The 17,181-nt window shown below is 34.1% G+C and overlaps 1 protein-coding gene and 1 long non-coding RNA gene across 8 annotated transcripts; one reads left to right on the top strand and one right to left on the bottom strand.

The window, feature by feature from the left end:
* The first annotated feature begins 507 nt into the window (after positions 1-507).
* LOC120069575 (spindle and kinetochore-associated protein 1 homolog) lies at positions 508-16,428 on the top strand. 7 transcript variants are annotated; one of them, XR_005479582.1, is made up of 12 exons: positions 508-663; positions 2,843-2,984; positions 3,077-3,201; positions 3,645-3,760; positions 3,876-3,954; positions 4,587-4,651; positions 5,506-5,611; positions 5,707-5,736; positions 7,876-7,989; positions 8,506-8,729; positions 10,292-10,649; positions 10,726-10,859. XR_005479582.1 is itself a non-coding variant. In XM_039021365.1 (10 exons), exons 2-10 carry the CDS (start codon positions 2,888-2,890, stop codon positions 8,581-8,583), a joined length of 810 nt encoding a protein of 269 aa, XP_038877293.1. In that variant the 5' UTR covers positions 508-663; positions 2,843-2,887; the 3' UTR covers positions 8,584-8,847. The 7 variants fall into 7 exon arrangements, 1 of the variants encoding a protein (XP_038877293.1); XR_005479585.1 differs by adding an exon at positions 2,114-2,201 and having other exon boundaries at positions 511-663; positions 10,292-10,859; XR_005479586.1 differs by adding an exon at positions 836-945 and having other exon boundaries at positions 511-663; positions 10,292-10,859.
* LOC120069576 lies at positions 13,196-14,760 on the bottom strand. The gene is made up of 2 exons (XR_005479587.1): positions 14,184-14,760; positions 13,196-13,546 (listed from the first exon to the last, which is right to left on the bottom strand). It is a non-coding gene; the product is annotated as an uncharacterized LOC120069576 (long non-coding RNA).
* Positions 16,429-17,181: the final 753 nt, after the last annotated feature.

Here is a 17,181-nt window from a genome sequence, read left to right as displayed (position 1 = left end):
TGTGAAAATTTATGGTATTTTATGTTTTAGCTTAAAATTTTGGTTCTTATTTTTGTTGTTGAGAAAATCGGTATAAGCTAAGAATTGGAAAATTAAGAGAAATATGAGAGTAGTTATATGAAAAATAAGGATATTTATATAATTTATTTTAAAATTGGTTCTTTTCGAATTTTAAAAACTTCAAATAAATTGATCATTAGAAGCATTTTTTAATATATATATTTTTAACTTTTAAAGTCATTTTTATCACGAGAAATTAACGGTTTTTGTTCAAATACTAACGGTGGAAGTGTTTTTAACTTATATTAAGTTAAAGAGTATTTCTGAAACGTTTTGAAAGTTCACAGATATTTTTGAACAAAACTTTAACGATCATTCAAAATTAACGACAAGAATATTTTTTATTTTTTTAAAAATTTTTTAAGAATATTTTTGAAAATTTTGAAATTTGAGAGACATTTTTGATCCAAGGTTGGGGATATTTTTTTATAATTTAACCATTTGAAATTGAGGGCCATCTTTCAAATTCACCTTGTTGTCTCCATTTCTCAGCAACCTCCCGCGCTCTCCCTCTGTGTGCTAAATTTTGCAGTTCCAAACTCCTCGTTGCAGTTCCATACTCCTCGCTCACCATTGATTCTCGAATTTCTCCAATTTCAACCGGTACGATTTAGGGTTTTATTTCTACATCCTACAATTATCAGTATCTGGTCGCATCTAGGGGAGTAAATTAGTTGATTCGGAACTTTTTCTCACACTGATTGGTTTGAAATTCATCAACTGAGATTGTCATTTTCAGTTTTTATTGCCGTTGAGTGTGTTGATTAATTTACAGAGCTGCTGCATGCACTGTTGTTACTCCGTAGAAGAACATTGAAATTTCCGACGACAGCCCTGATGTTTAATTCTGTTTCTTCAACCAATGCTCTCATGTTAGTTGAATAGGTTTGTAGTATGATTATCTCGAACATGAACCTATGATTAAACTGTAACTAAAGTGCTTTCTAATTCGCCTGATTTTAGCATTATACAAAAAATTTAGCATATTTTTGTTGGATTTTTATGTTGTTGGCGATAATTTGATGTTAGTTGAACTAACCCTAGAATTTCAAGTGCATCTTAAACTCACCATAACATTTCAAGTGTCTTTAAATTCATCAGTTTTACTATTATACTAAAATTGTAGCATATTTCTGTTGTATTTTTATATTGTTGTTGGCATGTTAGTTGAATTAGTGCATTTACTGATTTTACTCTTCATTATTATAATAAAAACTGCTACAGAATTAAATTATTAAAAGCGTAGCACTAACAACTCAGAAGTAACAGAAACTTTCAAAATTAAATGGTCTACAAATAAAGAAAATAACTGTGGCTATATGGCTTTGGTTTATGTTGGAATGCCTTGAATCTGTTATCTGGCGTTTCGAAAGATTAAGTATGAGTAACGCCCTGAAAATCTAAGTTGTATTTGTATATATGTTATTTGTACTTACGATTTTGACCCAAGAGTTTAGAGAAGTACGCCATATAAACTCTTTAATCCTAGAGGCGCCTTTGATCTGTAAACTGTTCTCTATAATAATAAACCGTTCTCCCTCTGCCCATGGACGTCTAACATATTATTAGTGAGCCATGTAACTCTCTATGTCGATTCTCTACTGTTTTACGTTTTCTGTTTTCTTTATTTGTCGATTCCATAACAGTTTACTTCAATTGATGACACTTCATTCTCTTCTAATTCCAGGAAGCAAATGAAACTGCTTCTTTTCCTTCCTAACCTATTCATCAAAGTTTTATGCTCATAAAAACAAAACTAAACTGCAAAATTTCAAATTGTTAGGGGAAAGGGGAAACATATAATTTAGTGGAAGTAATTAAGAGAGGATAAATGTTTTGGGCACCGATAGTAGATACTTGTGTTTCTTTGAACATGAAACAACTTTTTCATTGATAGAAGAAACGATAGGAAAATGTTCATGGATAGAAACTTCCAAAGCAAGTGAAAGAAAACCAATTGGCCAATTATTAAAAAGTCATAGATCTGATTTCACTAGCTAAGCAACTTGATTGTGAACTCTTTATTGGTTTATCTGCCTTTTATATTCATCAGGTCTATGAGTATTAGCAGCTTTACCAATTTCTATTTATGATCGGCATCGTAATGAGGAACATTAAGCCTCTAAAAGAGAAAAATGAAGGTTGAAACTCGAAAGCTCCTACATTTATTTTACATCAAATTGTTTTTGTTGCTAATTTAGGTCCGTCTGTTTCTCAGTGTTACTACTTATGATGTTCAAGATTTAGTCCTGGAGCTGGTCTAAAGAAACTTCTTTCTCTGTGAAGCTTGTTTTGGATTTTGAAGTTCGTAAACTTGATTTTATGGTTTTGCTTTTATCTCATTGCATATACCATTTATGCGTACATCTTTTGACTTTTTTTCTTTTAATTATTATTCTTTTTAATTTTTATTTTGTTAAGCTCTAATTATACTGCATATGCATTAATATGGGGCATACATCGCTCTCTAATATTGTTATGGTCAAATTATGATGTACGAGTTGTTTTTGGTTATTAATTTAATTTAAGAGCCGTTTGTTTTTTTATGTCAAATATAAAATTTGTAGTGTTCTTTAATTTTCTTTCAATAAAAGTTTTCATAAAAAAAGGTTTGTACAGTGTCTATCTTTTGAATTCTTAAGAAAATTGATTGTTTACTAATCATATGGTTTAGTGGTAAGGGTGTTTTGCCCAATTGCTGGACTCCAAGTTATAAATTTCTGATCGTTCATCCCTTTCGAAGAACTTACGGACTAACAAATGTATGTAACTCAAACTTCAGAGTGAAGAATTTTTACAAAGAGGGAGTGTCACACCAAGGAGATAGATGGACTCTAAGGAAGCTGGTTCATTGCTTGATAATCTAATTGCTGCTTTCAACGGTCGGATCGCGGAGCTCCAGGATCTTGTAATTGCGCGAAACAGTGAGTGGAAATATTTAAGCTTTTATTCATTTTTTGGCTATAATTTCATTTGATGATGTGCCACTATCTCGTCATTGACTCCTTGTTCGTAGTGTATCCGGCAAGTTGTCTCCCTGATTTGTCAGCAGTTGATGCATCATTGAAGGCGATGGAATTGCAGGTGCAGGCGATCAAGAACCAGTTACGTGAAGAAGCTGAAGCAATTCCCAAAGCAAAGGTATATTCGTCCCTTCCTTCTTAGACAATCTTTATTTTGAATCTATATTCAATTCTGTTTGATCCTTTCCTCTGCATCGTTATGAGGAAACCTTAAGAAATTAGATATAAAATGTTTTAGAGATATGTTGACCTAAAATAAAGAACATATTCCGTGTGAAAGAGTTTCGACAAACTTACGAAAATAGAAAATTGATAACTCAAGAGACTCATGAACAATAAAATCCCCATTCATTTAGAGGTCTCAAGTTCGGGGCTTTGGGTGAGCTTAATACAAAAAGACTCTTGATGTCTTATGGGTTCAGGTCTTGGGGTGTGTTGTGGGTGCCCCTGGGAACTCATTATCTGATTTAGTAATCCTTACATAATTGTGATTTTAACAGTTTTTGAGTAGCTAAATTATTGCTTAGTTGATGTACGATCTAAGTTCACCAAATTTTGCAGAAACTTATTGAAGCATCTCTGAAGCAGCAGAAGAGATTAGAAAGCATGTCCCTTCATGTTCCCTCTTATTATCAGATTCTGCCTGAAAGAGTTTCTGCATTGAACTTAAATACCAGGTAACTAATTTGTTTGAAATTTTATATGAGTTCCATGATCTGAACCCCAGCTTCAACTTTGATTGTTAAGGTAGATGTGATTCATGAAAAGGTTTGCTGGCTTTTCTGTTTTCAGTCTTTGTTCAGAGGCCAAAAAATCTGGTGCTGAATTGGGCTCCCGAGAGGCTGAGAATGCAATATCAATCTTACCTAAGGTCAGAATTCTCTTCCTTTAGTTGTGTTTATATAAAATGAATCTGTACATGTTAATTATCATATAAGAAATAGCAATCTGGCTCAAGTTAGGTGTTAAAATCTTGGTGAACCTAAAAGGCAATAACCTCATAGGGCATTAGAGAGAACCAAGGAGGATGTGTGCGCACTTGTTAGGTTCCATGTTTTTATTTGGGTTTCAGTTGCTAATTCTTTTTGTAATTACCCTTGAGGTCTCATTTGCTTGATTGAAGTTATTTTTGTTTTAGTTGGGCTTCTCTTGTTTAGGGTTTTGCTTTTGTTTTTTGGTATCCGTTGTACCCTTTCATTTTTTTTTTCCAATGAAGGTTTAACACTTCATTGAAAAAACTTGATAACTTAGATAAAGTTAATATTTTATTTGTATTTTTAATATTTTCCAGCACTCATTGGTTTAAATTAGCACTATGCTCATTGAGTGACAATTAGAGAGGAAATGAGATTATTGGGGTTCAGATAAAATCTTGAGTTGATGGATTAGTATTTTATTTATATTCTAAACACTGGTCCATGTCATGACAAGAAAGTTAGACTTCTCCCAGAATTATTCGTTAATTGATCACTAATGTAGAAGTGACCCTTACAATGTTTTCAGGAGAAGAAAGGTTCCTCTGCCCCACTTTGGTACATAACCACCGATGAACTGAATTCACTGTCTTCGTGAGTTCTTCTTTTCTCTTGTTTAACTTTTAAGTACATGGGAATAACTGATAACTAGTTTAGCTTACCTACTACCTAATAAAATGCATTATCACAGCTCAAGAAATTTCTTGTTAGATATTTGCATTTGAAATTGAAATAACGCTATATTATACAAAATGCCTTTGAGCTATACTGTGGCTTTAACGTTACCCTAATATTTTGATTTGTTACAAAAACGACATTCCATTAGCCATTAGCCATTTCCATTACAAATACAAATTTTGATACGTTAGGGACAAAATTAAAACCAAATTAATTATCAAAATGTTCCAAATGCATGTGGTTTCCATTTTGTCCCTAATGTTTTTATTTATGCTTTTATTCTCGATCTTTTATTTTCTATTAGTCAGTTTAATGGAGATTGCTAAAATTAAGATATTTCATTGCTAAAAATTAAAAAAGATTTTTATGAAACAATTAAAATATTGAAGCTAAAGTTGACACTTTAAGAAAGGACAAAAGTGAAACCAACTACATCCACGTAAGGTATTTTGTATAACAATGGGCTATTAGTAAAATTAAATAATTTTAAACAGTAATTAACCTATCAATAAAAAATTAAATTGCTACTAAGGCTAAGTCTCATGAAGATTTTAGCCTACATCCACCGTGCAAGGAGGAGATTTCATGTCATATAGCCTTCAAATAATTTTCATGACCGGTAATTTGGTGTCTGGAGTGCATTAAATAGAGCAAGAAAAATTCAAATATCAAAGAAATAAGATGAGTGCAAATGTCTTTAGCGAGCGTATGCTTTTCCTGTAAAGTTGGCTGTAATCCTTAGTTTATTGATCAAGTCTTACCAACCACAGATATATGAGAGGAAGATTAACAGTTGATAAGGTCAATGCTGCTGTTAATGACATGGCAACATATGCTGAAGCAAATGCCCAGCTTATTGTCGTCCCGAAGAAGAAGGTTTATGTCATAGTTTCTCTCTAATTTAAGAAGCATATTGATAACCACCACTTCACTTATAAGTTACATGCTGACAATGAGTACTTTTTGTGAAGCTGGCAGAGAACCTCTGGGAGAAGGCCCTGGTAAGCTCACTTACAGTTTTTGTCCGCATCTCTTTTTGTTTGCTTCTTTCTTCCTTTCCTTTCTGCAGTGATGCTTGCAAAACCTAAGATGTAGCCATGTAGGTTCTAGGCACACTTGCCAAAAGATGTTGCATGATATATTCACAAATATTAAAACATTATATATTGGGAAGATATCAGAGAAACTTGAAGAATCAATTGGCTTTTCTGCCTGAGGTCCAAGTAGATGCTATCCAGAGAATGAAACATTTTGCCCATTTTACTTGAGAACTTGGGAACCTCTCTCTATCAATTTGACAAAATTGGATGAAAATTTTTTAAAGTATTTGTTGAGTCATTTTGGACGAGTAACAAGTTGGTTGATCGTGTGCATGTCAACCTCATTGGAGACAAGGTACAATGGTGGAGGTAGCAACGAAATCATGGTCAAGAGTTGCTTGTAAAATAAGAGAGCTAGACTGTCTGGTGTTGTATTTGTCAAATACACTTGAGCACTCAAGTCATTCAAGTCTAAAATTTATAAAGCTTTGATTTGGTGGGAGAGCGAGAGTTTACCAATGCTTTTATTCCATGCTCCATTAAAGGCCAGTTACTTGATGGTGCTTTGCAAGGGGTTGGGTGAGGTGACTATGGAGTATGGTGTGGCTAAGTAATCACTGTAGGGTGGTAGCACAAACTGGTCACCTCTGGAAGAGATGATCATCCCAGCTCGATCACTTTAAACCTTGTGCTAGATTAAGGATGATTACATTGCATTAGGTGGCCTCGGGCTAGTGTTGGGTTCACTTATGGCTAGGTGCTGATTGGTGAACCCACACATGTCCAACCTACTCCATTTTGTGCCTGACTAGACCTTGGGCTAGAGCCTGTGAATTATTATTTACTGTAAAAATTCTACCCATAGGAATTTTTCTTTGCTAGGACTATCAATGGGTGGGGTGAGGAGAAAAGGTTTACCCTCTCCTTGCCCTCCAAAAATTTCCCATCCTCGACCTCCTGTAAAAGGCTTTGAATCTTTTTTGAACATGATGAAATGAAAAGAGACTAATGGTCAAGTGATACAAACTCCACAAGGGAGTGAAATCAAAAGACTCTCATACTCACTTTGAATGCTCTCTAAATTAGTCCCAGGGGCCTTAGTTGCAACACTTTTGTAAGTGTTTTTGGTGATTGATTAAATTGAAAAGAGAGAAAAGGAGAGAAGGGATGCATGTGCCAGGCAGGTTTGCATGATTCTCTAGGCCATGGGGGAGGGCCGTATACTATATTGAAGCCCAACATTATTGCATAAAAATAAGGAGAGGTAAGCATTCTCACCATACCAAAACTTCATCAAATTTTTTACTCTATTAATAAAGTGCTTCGAAGGGTATTTGAGCTGTCTTATTTTGCAAGCAACCCTCAACCATGCCTCTATCACTACCTTTAAGCATTGTTACCTCACCTTCGATTGGATGAATCTGCACACAATGAGCCACTTGTTTGTCCAAAATCATTCAATTGACATCCCTGACCCACTCCCAATGACAAAAGAATCTCCATCCTTGCGCCTATGATCGGAAATTGTAGACCAGGGTGAAAATTTGTTCCTAATTTGATGGGAAATCCTCGTATGGTAGTTCATGGAGAGAAAATTCCCTCGGCACCAGACTAGTGACAACAAGTGGTTGACGGGAGCAAATGATGTTGATGAATGCAAATGCACCAATATGTGATGGAAAAAAGAGTTAGATGCAGCCGTGATGTCTGGTGAGTGACAGTAGTGGTGCTTGGTGAGTTGTTTGGCGACGGTAGGTGGCAGCTGGTAGTGAATCTCTCTTACTCCTCAAATCTCTTCTGGCAAGGGAAAATGGTAGAAACAAAGTTTAAAAAAGGAAAAAAAAAGGTAGACAGTAAAGGAGGAGAAGAAAATGATGAAGGGGTTAAGAGTTTCAAATTTTAAATATTGATAGAAAATATAATTGTAAGGATGGGCCAAAAAAGTGGCTAAACTAATAGAAGTAAATATCAACATTGTTCTTGAATCTGGTCAAACTGGGGATTCCCATGGATAACCACAGGGAGTCGGGGATCTAAAGCCATGTTTTTCTTTTCCCTCTCCTCTTCAAGATGCCATGTCTTTATTTCCGATACATGCAGGAGCTAAGAGATATTGCAGCAACTGACGCAGTGAAAGGAAAATACTTCTTTCTTGAAACTGACATGAGAGGACCTTCGTTGAAACTTGACAACACTGGAAAGGCCATACTAACTGTAAGTTTGTGAAATATAATTCACTCTCTAAGCCATCATAGTTATTTTGGAGATAATTCCAAAAGTTCATTCACCTGATCAATAGTTTAGGTTCCGTCTGATAATTATTTTGTTCTTAGTTTTTTTGTTTTTGAAAATTATGCTTGTTTCCACCCATTTTTTGTTTAATAATTTTTTTGTCCTCCTTAGAAACACATTAGAATTTTAAGCCAAATTTAAAAAATAAAATCAAGTTTTTAAAAACAATTTTTTTTTTTAGTTTTCAAAATTTGGCTTGGTTTTTTAAAATTGTTTTAAAAGTATGTAGCAAGAAAATTATAGGTACCTTTGTGTATAAACATTGGTTTTATTTGACATTGTTCAATTATCAAATAAATTGTGGTTCCTTCAAATTCAGAGCATTGCGTTTTGGACTCTTCCAGTTTCATTTGAAGGCTCATTTATGATTTCGTATTATACTGAACCTAGAACACAAGTGTAGATTTTTAAAATGTTGTCAACTTTTCTACCTCACAGGTCCTACGTCACCTTGGACGTATAAGCGAGACTCGGATTGGACATCAGCGAGTAATTTTACTATTAAAACCATCATAAATAATCTTGCATTTACTTGGACACAAGATTACCAAGTCTCGCATCACTGAAAATCTAGCCTGTATGAAGAGAATCAGCTATACAATTCCAGCAATCCGTTTCTCAAAGATTCATCATCAGAGGCGTACATAATTGTTTTGGAGAAGGTGAGAAAATCTTATAACCCATAAACTACATTCATCTTGTAGATAAAATGGTAGAATGCTATGAGTTATTTGTGTGCCTTTGTCCTTGATTATCATCAAAGGAATTCTTAAATTGAAACGAGGTGGTTGTTATCTCTATAGGTATAAGGTTTTGGGTTGGGCTTTTGGGCTTAAAAATGGCAGTTTCCTTGTTTTTCATTCTAATTTTGCAGGTGCCATGTCTTAAACGTGTCACAACTGTGTCGGGGCGTGTCGAAAATTAAAAAAATAATAATAAAATACACGACACTCCAGCTGGCGTGTCGGACACGTGTCGACGGCGTGTTGGTGTTCGACATGTGTTCGACACTGACACTTGGCCATCTTAAGAGTGTCGGTGCTTTATAGTCTACTGAGTTATATTCGAAGTGGTCTTTAAAGTTGAGTGTTAGAGTGTTTTATGTTGGCTCCATATTTGTGGCCACTTTAACTTCGAGATTTTCTCTGCTCGTCACTAGTGGTAGATTTTAGCATCTACAATTGAGGCAAGTTTAAGTAATGGGATTTTAGTTGCAACATAAAAGCTGGTTGCATACAATGTTGCTAGTGCACGTGCCGAGTTTTCTATTAGGATGAGTTAACCTACTTGTAAACGTAATAAATGAAATGTAGTTTAAGAAAGTAGTTCCACCAATTACCCTTCTTGTTGTTTACATTATAGAACTGTGATTAGGATGAATGGTGTGATCAAGTTTTTAGATTACACCCAATCCGGTAATCAAATTGCTCCTATCTAAGATATGTTCGATTATCATTGATGAATTACATGGGACCATACTGAATTTTTACAAACTCTTCCCTTCCTCGGTTCTCTACACCTCTCAAGTAGAGTTCTTTCTCCTTCATTATCTCTACTTTGCCATCAACATCGCCCACGTTATTCCTAGGTATGTACTCCCTTGTTTAACCAACTACCTTGGTGCATTTTTCATTTCTTGAATGAATTTTTTGCATTCCATCTCCTACCACCATTAGAAGATTCTTGGACGGGAATAGTGTTAAGGATGGACAATATTGATTTCTTACCGCGATCAGGTTGCTTTTTAAGATGTCATTTTTGTTCTTGCGGGATTGATATCGTAATAGGGTAGTCAAGTTGCACAACTAGTTTTCTCTTCCATTTCATATGCTGAGTTCATGTAGAAAATAAAAAAGAACACAATGTTTAAGGAGAAAACCTATTATTCCATAAGATAGGGAGAGAACAACCAATGGTGAAAAGTAATGAGTATAGTGAGAGTTGAAAATAATATGGCTTCCAAAGTATAAGGATAAAACCTATTATTTCAATTTGCTGCATGTTCCACGATTTCATAAGAAAAGAGATGTCTAGCAGTCCATTGGATGAAATGGGAGAATGAGGATTGAGTTGTCTAGCAGACTTCAACTCTGTGCCCACGTGGATCGATTTTCATACTTTTTTTTTAATAAATTAATTACTATATATTATTTTTCTTTGGTTGCAAGTATACATATTTGGGTATATAGAAACATGCATTACTTCCTTTTTGTGGAAAATATAGGATGGCTTCCCCATAACTATCTCCAAATGATGTTGTGGGGCGAACAAGCATTATTTTTGGACGGCCGAAGAGTATTTTGTTTTGGTTATTGCACTTCAAGAAGTTGCAGAAGCCCTTACTGGAGAGCTGCAAATGGTTTCAAGAATAGGTAATTGCTCAAGATCCAACAATTGATGATGGAGAAATTGTCGCAGCCAACGTTACTGCCATCACTGCATATAAAATCTCGTCTATGTACATTGAAGGTTAAATACAATGCATTAGCTAAATTACTAATGGATAAGAGAGTGGGTTTAGCTAAAGTGGTGATCAAATGATGCTATAGTGTGAGAAGATTGCATTCGATGAATGGATGAAGGTAGTGTTGAACGATTGTGTATTATATCAATGTGCTCACTGTGTAAACTTCATTGTCTTCTATCTTATGTTTGTAGACTCTCACATGGAGGCAAGCGGACTATATAAAAAATCATTTTCACACTACTATGCTTTAGGAGAGGTTTTTAGGTGAGATTGTGCAACATGATATATGCTACTAATATAATTAGATGATGAAAATGATATCTGATTGGAAGATGTGAACTCCCACCATGTGTTTGATGTTAATTTTGGATGCTTTTTTCGAGTTCAACCTTTTCTCCTTCTGCTTATTCCTTTCATCCTTTGATTTTGTGGATCTTTTTCGACGATTAGATACAGGTTTAGTGTCTGTGGTTGTATGGGGCAAGGATTGTTGGAAAGTTGACGTGCATTCAGTCTCTCAAACTCCATTGAACATGTCAGTAGACTAGTCAAAGGGGAAAGGTCCAACTTTGAAAATGACATCCAAATCAGCATCAAACCCATGTTGGGAGTTTACATCCTCCAATCGAATTTCATTTTCATCATCTTGTGCATTGACAACGTTTTGTCCTATTACACAATCTCACCCAGAAAGCTCCCCAAAGCATAGAAGTATAAGAATGGTTTTACATATAGCCTGCTTGTCTCGCGGTGAGTCTACAACATAAGATAGAAGGTAATGAAGTGTACACAATTAGTAGATTGTATGAGACACAATTGTGAATCATTCATTGAATGCAACTTTCTCACCGTATAGCATCATTTCATTACCACTCTAATTGAACCCACTCTTATCCCACAAGTAACTCAAATAATGCATTGTATTTGACATTTAATGTACGTAGGCAAGATTATCTTATATGCAGTGATGGTTGTAACCTTGATTGCGATAATTTCTCTTACATCAACTGTTGGATCTCGAGCAAGTACTTGTTCTTGAAACAACTTTTAACTCGCCAATAAGGATTTCAAACCACTTCTTGTAGTTTAGTGACCAAAACATCCTCTCGACCATAAAAAACTGGTAGTTGACCCCATGATCTTGTTGGGACGTCACTATAATATATAATAATGAAAAACTATCGTACTAACGAAGGTTTTCTAGGCTTTTCCAACAAGATTTGGTGCTGGAAAAATCGTTCTTTCTTGTAGTACTACCTTGTTACAATATCAATCTGGTGATTGAAAAGATCATCCTAAACAACCTAAACTCGACCTAACCACGGTAGGAAACCAATACTATCCATCTTGAACACTTCTCCCATCCAAGAAACTTCTACGAGTAGTCAAAGAAAGAATGCCAAAAAAAAAAAAAAAATCATTCCAGAAATGAAAAATGCGCTAAAGTAGTTGGTTAGATAGGGAGTACGTACTTGGGAATAAGTGGCCAAAAAAGATTGTCAAATTACTATTATTTGTTTAAAATTATATATTGATTATTAGCAACCTACCGTAATTGTATGTTACAATGACACATTAAACCTTGCGTATCACTATAATTAATTGTTGTTATAATTGAGTCATTAACTGATATTGAAAGTTTAATGATATATTAAAACATTAAAGAGTTCAAAAATATTTTCTATAATTTAACTTATAATTATTTACTTTGATAATTATTTTCTACTTAATTTTTTTTGTGATTTATTATACCATTAATAAGAGGCCAAAGTCGAGCATTTTCTAAATGTTGAATGCTTCATTCTTTAATTTAAAACGTAGAGTAAATTGACACAAATCCCGAACCTCTCTCCTATGGACTAAAAAAGTATGTCTATATATAATGTCATCTGTCTTTTTTCCACCAAGATGACTCATTGAACACCTATGAAGTACAGATACGGTTACATGATACAGATACGATCGGATATAGCAATTCATCAATTTCTAAAAAATTAAGATATAGATACGTTTAAGGATACATCATTTTTTTTATATATTTTTTTAATATATATATTTCTAAAAAAATAAAGATACTGATACATTGAAGATATATGTTCTTTTTCTTAAAAAAATCTAGGATATAGATAAATTTAGCTTACAAGTTAATAACAATAGCACAAAATAGAATACAGACACTGAAATACAATATAAGAAAATCAAAAGGCAACATCTAAGATGTTGAAGTACAATAGTTAATAAAATGCAATAGAAAAGTGACTCATATTACAAAGAAGAATAATTAGATCAGAGAGAGAAATATGAAGATAAAGGAAGAACTTCTTCGTTGAATTATTGAAAATATCCAAATGATTTATATTTTGATGGATTCTATGGAGACTCAAATGTGAAGATGAAAATTATTAGATGATTCTGGGGTTTGATCTTTTATTTATTTTTTGTTTGTCTTTTTTATTTTAAAAAAAATATGCATAGAAATAGATACGTTAATTTGCGTGTCAGATATTTGAAAAATATCTGGAAGTATCGGTATCTGATACATGTCTGATACAGATTTTTTGCCTCACATGAATTATTTGTGCTTCATAGTTGAACACAATAGTTGTCAAATTGTCAATCAATTTCTCGTGATGCCAATAGACATAATCATACTGAATAATATTATGATCAAAGAAAGAAAAATCTTCATTCTTCACCCAACAAAAAAAGGCCACTGGAATTGAAAAGAAATTGACATCATTTTGATTCAAACATGAGTGAGTTTGCAGAGAGAACAACCCATTTTTGAAGCCAAACAAAAACTACACAAATAACCATTCAAAAGCAGACTCAAACTTGTTCAAACGCAGATGAATCCATAAACACTGGATCAATTTTACTTTAATCTTCTCCTATTTACTCCCGATTGAATCTGCAGTTACATTTTTTTTACCTCCGCTGCCACCGGCATTGTTTTCTCCGGCAGCCATTGCGGCTTTCCTCGCCGTCTTCTCCTGAAGAGCTTTTGCATCCCTAAGCACAACAACACACCATCCTAACTCAATCTCAAAAACTTTTTTAATCAATTTTTTAATTGAAAAAGTGTTGAATGCCAAAATTTTCAATTTTGTGTTCTATGAAGTCTTATAGTATAGTAGATCTTCAAATATTTAATTTTAAGGGGAAAAAAAAAACTTCTAGTCTTAGATTAGGTTGTATTTGGGTTCTTGAGGTTTTAAACTCTACAATTTTATATTTGAGCTTGTAACACCATTAGCTTAATTTCTAACGAAAAGCCAATGTAACACCAATTTTCTACTAAAAAACATATTTCTTTATTTACAACTAATAGTTTCCAAATTTAAAGATGATATCTAAATTTTTTTCAAAATTTTAATTTGTGCCCAAATCTTTAGAACGTTGCCTGTTTGAATTAACTTATGAAAAAAGTATTTTTGAAAAAACATATTTTTATTTAAAAACTTTTGATAAAAACAGATTACTTAAATATTCAAATAGTTATCAAACACTTTCATTTATTTTAAAAATTTAAATAAATTATTTTAAAAATATACAGTTGAAAAGGTATTCTAAACATACCCGACGTATAATAAAAATTCATGAAGTAAAAAGTAAATAATTATGTTATGAAGAAGGGGAGAGAGTGAACCTTTGACGTCGCTGTTGAGGAGTCAAGCCATCGTTTCTTGGTTGCTTAGACTTATTTCCAGCTCTAGCTTGAGCCCTTTCTCGATCTCGCTCTCTCTGATTTCCGCTTTCACTTCAGTTAAAGAATAAACAAAATAAACAAATAAAATTTAAAAATAAAAAAACCCACAAAATAGACAACCTAATTCATTTCCTTTTCTACCAAAATCATGGATCCATCAATATCAGCAGCCATTGAAGAACTCAAATCACTGAAATCTTCAAAACAAAATAAAAAGAAAAAAGAATCCTCTGATTCTCTCTTCCTCTGTTTCTTAAAGGAACATAAAATTACAAAGAAGAACAAATGATGAAGAAATGAAGGATATGAGTCATAGTAATGAATGGAAATGGAAATGGAAATTAAAAGAAAAATGAATGAGAATTTTGGATGATGAGAACTGAAAAGGCGAAGGATATAAAAAAGAAGAAAGAAAGAAATGTTATTATGCGCCACTCGCTCTCCATGGAACTCTCCAGAAACAACCCCACATTCCCCCGCCTATTCTGTGCTAATCAATAAATAAAATAATAATACGTTCTATTTTTTTAATAACTTTACTTTCAAACACAGAACATTTATCCTTATATACCCACTTCCTTTTATTTTATGTAAGGTAAAATTACAAAACTACTCTGGTATCCTCTGACATGTGTATAGCTTTAAAGATGTATACCATCCCTTTTTTATGCTCATGTTTTAGCATATTCGGTCTTGGTAGGGATATATATGGGTTGGATTGAGGGTATTTTTTTGGGCCAACCTAAAATTTGAGTTGGTTGGGTTGACAACCTAAAGAATCTTAATAAAGTTTCTAACCAACCCAACCCTTAAAATTTGGGTTGGGTTGGATTAGGGTTGGCAAAAAAACCCGACGGGACGGATCCCCGCGGAGACCCGCCTCGTTTGGGGCGGAGATTCCCCGGTTTGACCGGGGATGGGGTCAAACCAGAGAATTTATTCGGGGCCTTGTTCGGGAACGGGGCGGGAATGGGGACAGTATCCCCACCCCGACCCTGACCCTGATTAATCCCCAATCCCGAATTTATATATATATTTTTTATCCCTTCCCCAGTTCCCTCTCGCTCTCTTCAATTTGCAACAAAACATCCCTCTCCTTTCGCTCTTGCTCGCGTTCGGGCTCAACAATATAAATTTTACAAAAATGGTAAAATCAATCAGCTTAGCCCAATTTAAATGAGAAATAGTAAAAAATGTCTTGTGATTAATTGATTTCTATTTGGAATTTAATTGTTTTTGATAACTAATGTGATTGTTATCTTATTTTCATTTGATGTTGATTCCTATAATTGTTGTCTGATTTATATGATATGCTAAATTATTATCTGGTTTGTTGTCTGATTGCTATTTGATACTACTTAATTGCTATCTTAAATTGCTATCTAATTTTTGTTTTATTGTTATTTGATATTGTTTTTTTCTAATAATCAATGATACCAAATTAGTTAGCAATTTTTGTTTTATTGTTATTTGATATTGATTTTTTCTAATAATCAATGATATCAAATTAGTTACATGATTACGACAATCAGATAGCAATGAATGAGAGTGATTTCAGAGAGAAACAGAGGAACGACTTGGCTGCTAAATTCAATGCCACAGCCGAGAGCGATTCAACAGAGAATAAGGATGGGAAGGGAGAGGGCGGTGGCGCTGAGAATGGTTCCAACGATGAAGAAAAGTCCGACGAAAAGCATGGTTTTTTTTTCCAACCTTAATTCCAAAGTACAAAGTTCATGAAAAATGAAATGGCGAAGAAGAAACAAGGGCCACAAACTGAAATTTCAACACCAGAAGAGGGAGAACAACAAATTGAAGCTTAATATTTTCTCTTCTGTAATATTTCGAGAACAAAAGATAACCACAATTTGAAGTTCGAAACCTCCACTTCCAGCGACGAAGACGACGAAAACATCCCAACGTTGATGATCGAAATCTTGCCGGTACCTCTGTTCGTAGAGCCATTGACAACATACGTTTGCGGCAGTTTGTTGCCATTGATGGGCATTTGAAATTCATTTTTAGTCGAATCTGGAGGAGAGAGAAATATTCTCCCTCTTCTTTTGCGACGGTAAAGATGATTGAAATTTTAAAAATGCTAGCGGAAAAATTTCACAAAATAACCCAAAAACCAAAAGCTTAATTTCACAAAATAATACAAAAACCAAAAACTTCTCTATGTATATGACCTCTTTCTAAAAACTTATCCACGTCTGACATTTTTTCCATATGAAATACCATTTTTACTTCCACTTTTAATACAACTCAAGCGGCACCTAAATAGGTAGAAAACTAAGGGATCGTTCACATTCTTTTCATACTCTCGACTTTTTGCTCTCTGTTTTCTCTCGACTCTCCTTTGCCTTCGAGTCGTCTTTGATTAGCTCCTCACTGCTTGCCGGTCGGTTTCTGCACTTTTTCCACCACCGTTCTTGTGATTTGAATAGATTTTACTCATTTCCTTCAATGCATGTTGATTTTTTCGTCCAGCCGTATCAAAATGGTTAGTTTAACGAAATTGATTGCCCAATGTAGGTTAAACGATCGCCTAACTTAGGTTAAACGATCTCCTAACTTAGGTTAAACGATCACCCAACTTAGGCCAAATGATCCCCCAACTTAGGCCAAATGATCGACCAATTTAGGTTAAACGATTGCCCAACTTAGGCTTAGACGGTCGCCCAACTTAGGCTTAAGCGACTGCCCAACTTAGGTTAAACGATCCTTTAGGATTTGGTAAGCTACCTAGGGGACCTCATGGACTTGTAGCTTGAAGCTCCAATGATACATGAATAATTAATTAAACTGAATTATGAGAAAGAGAGAAAAACACTTTGAGAAAAAATAAAATGAAAAGAGTGCATGAGAGAAAACGTGTATGTGAGTGAGAGAGGAAAAGAAAAATGGCTAAGGGTTTTTTTTTTTTTTTTTTTCTTTT

The sequence above is a fragment of the Benincasa hispida genome, unplaced genomic scaffold, assembly GCF_009727055.1.
Source record: "Benincasa hispida cultivar B227 unplaced genomic scaffold, ASM972705v1 Contig509, whole genome shotgun sequence".
NCBI classification, from domain to species: domain Eukaryota; kingdom Viridiplantae; phylum Streptophyta; class Magnoliopsida; order Cucurbitales; family Cucurbitaceae; genus Benincasa; species Benincasa hispida.
Note: the sequence above shows the minus strand (reverse complement) of the source record. Positions and strands in the feature narration are given on the sequence as shown.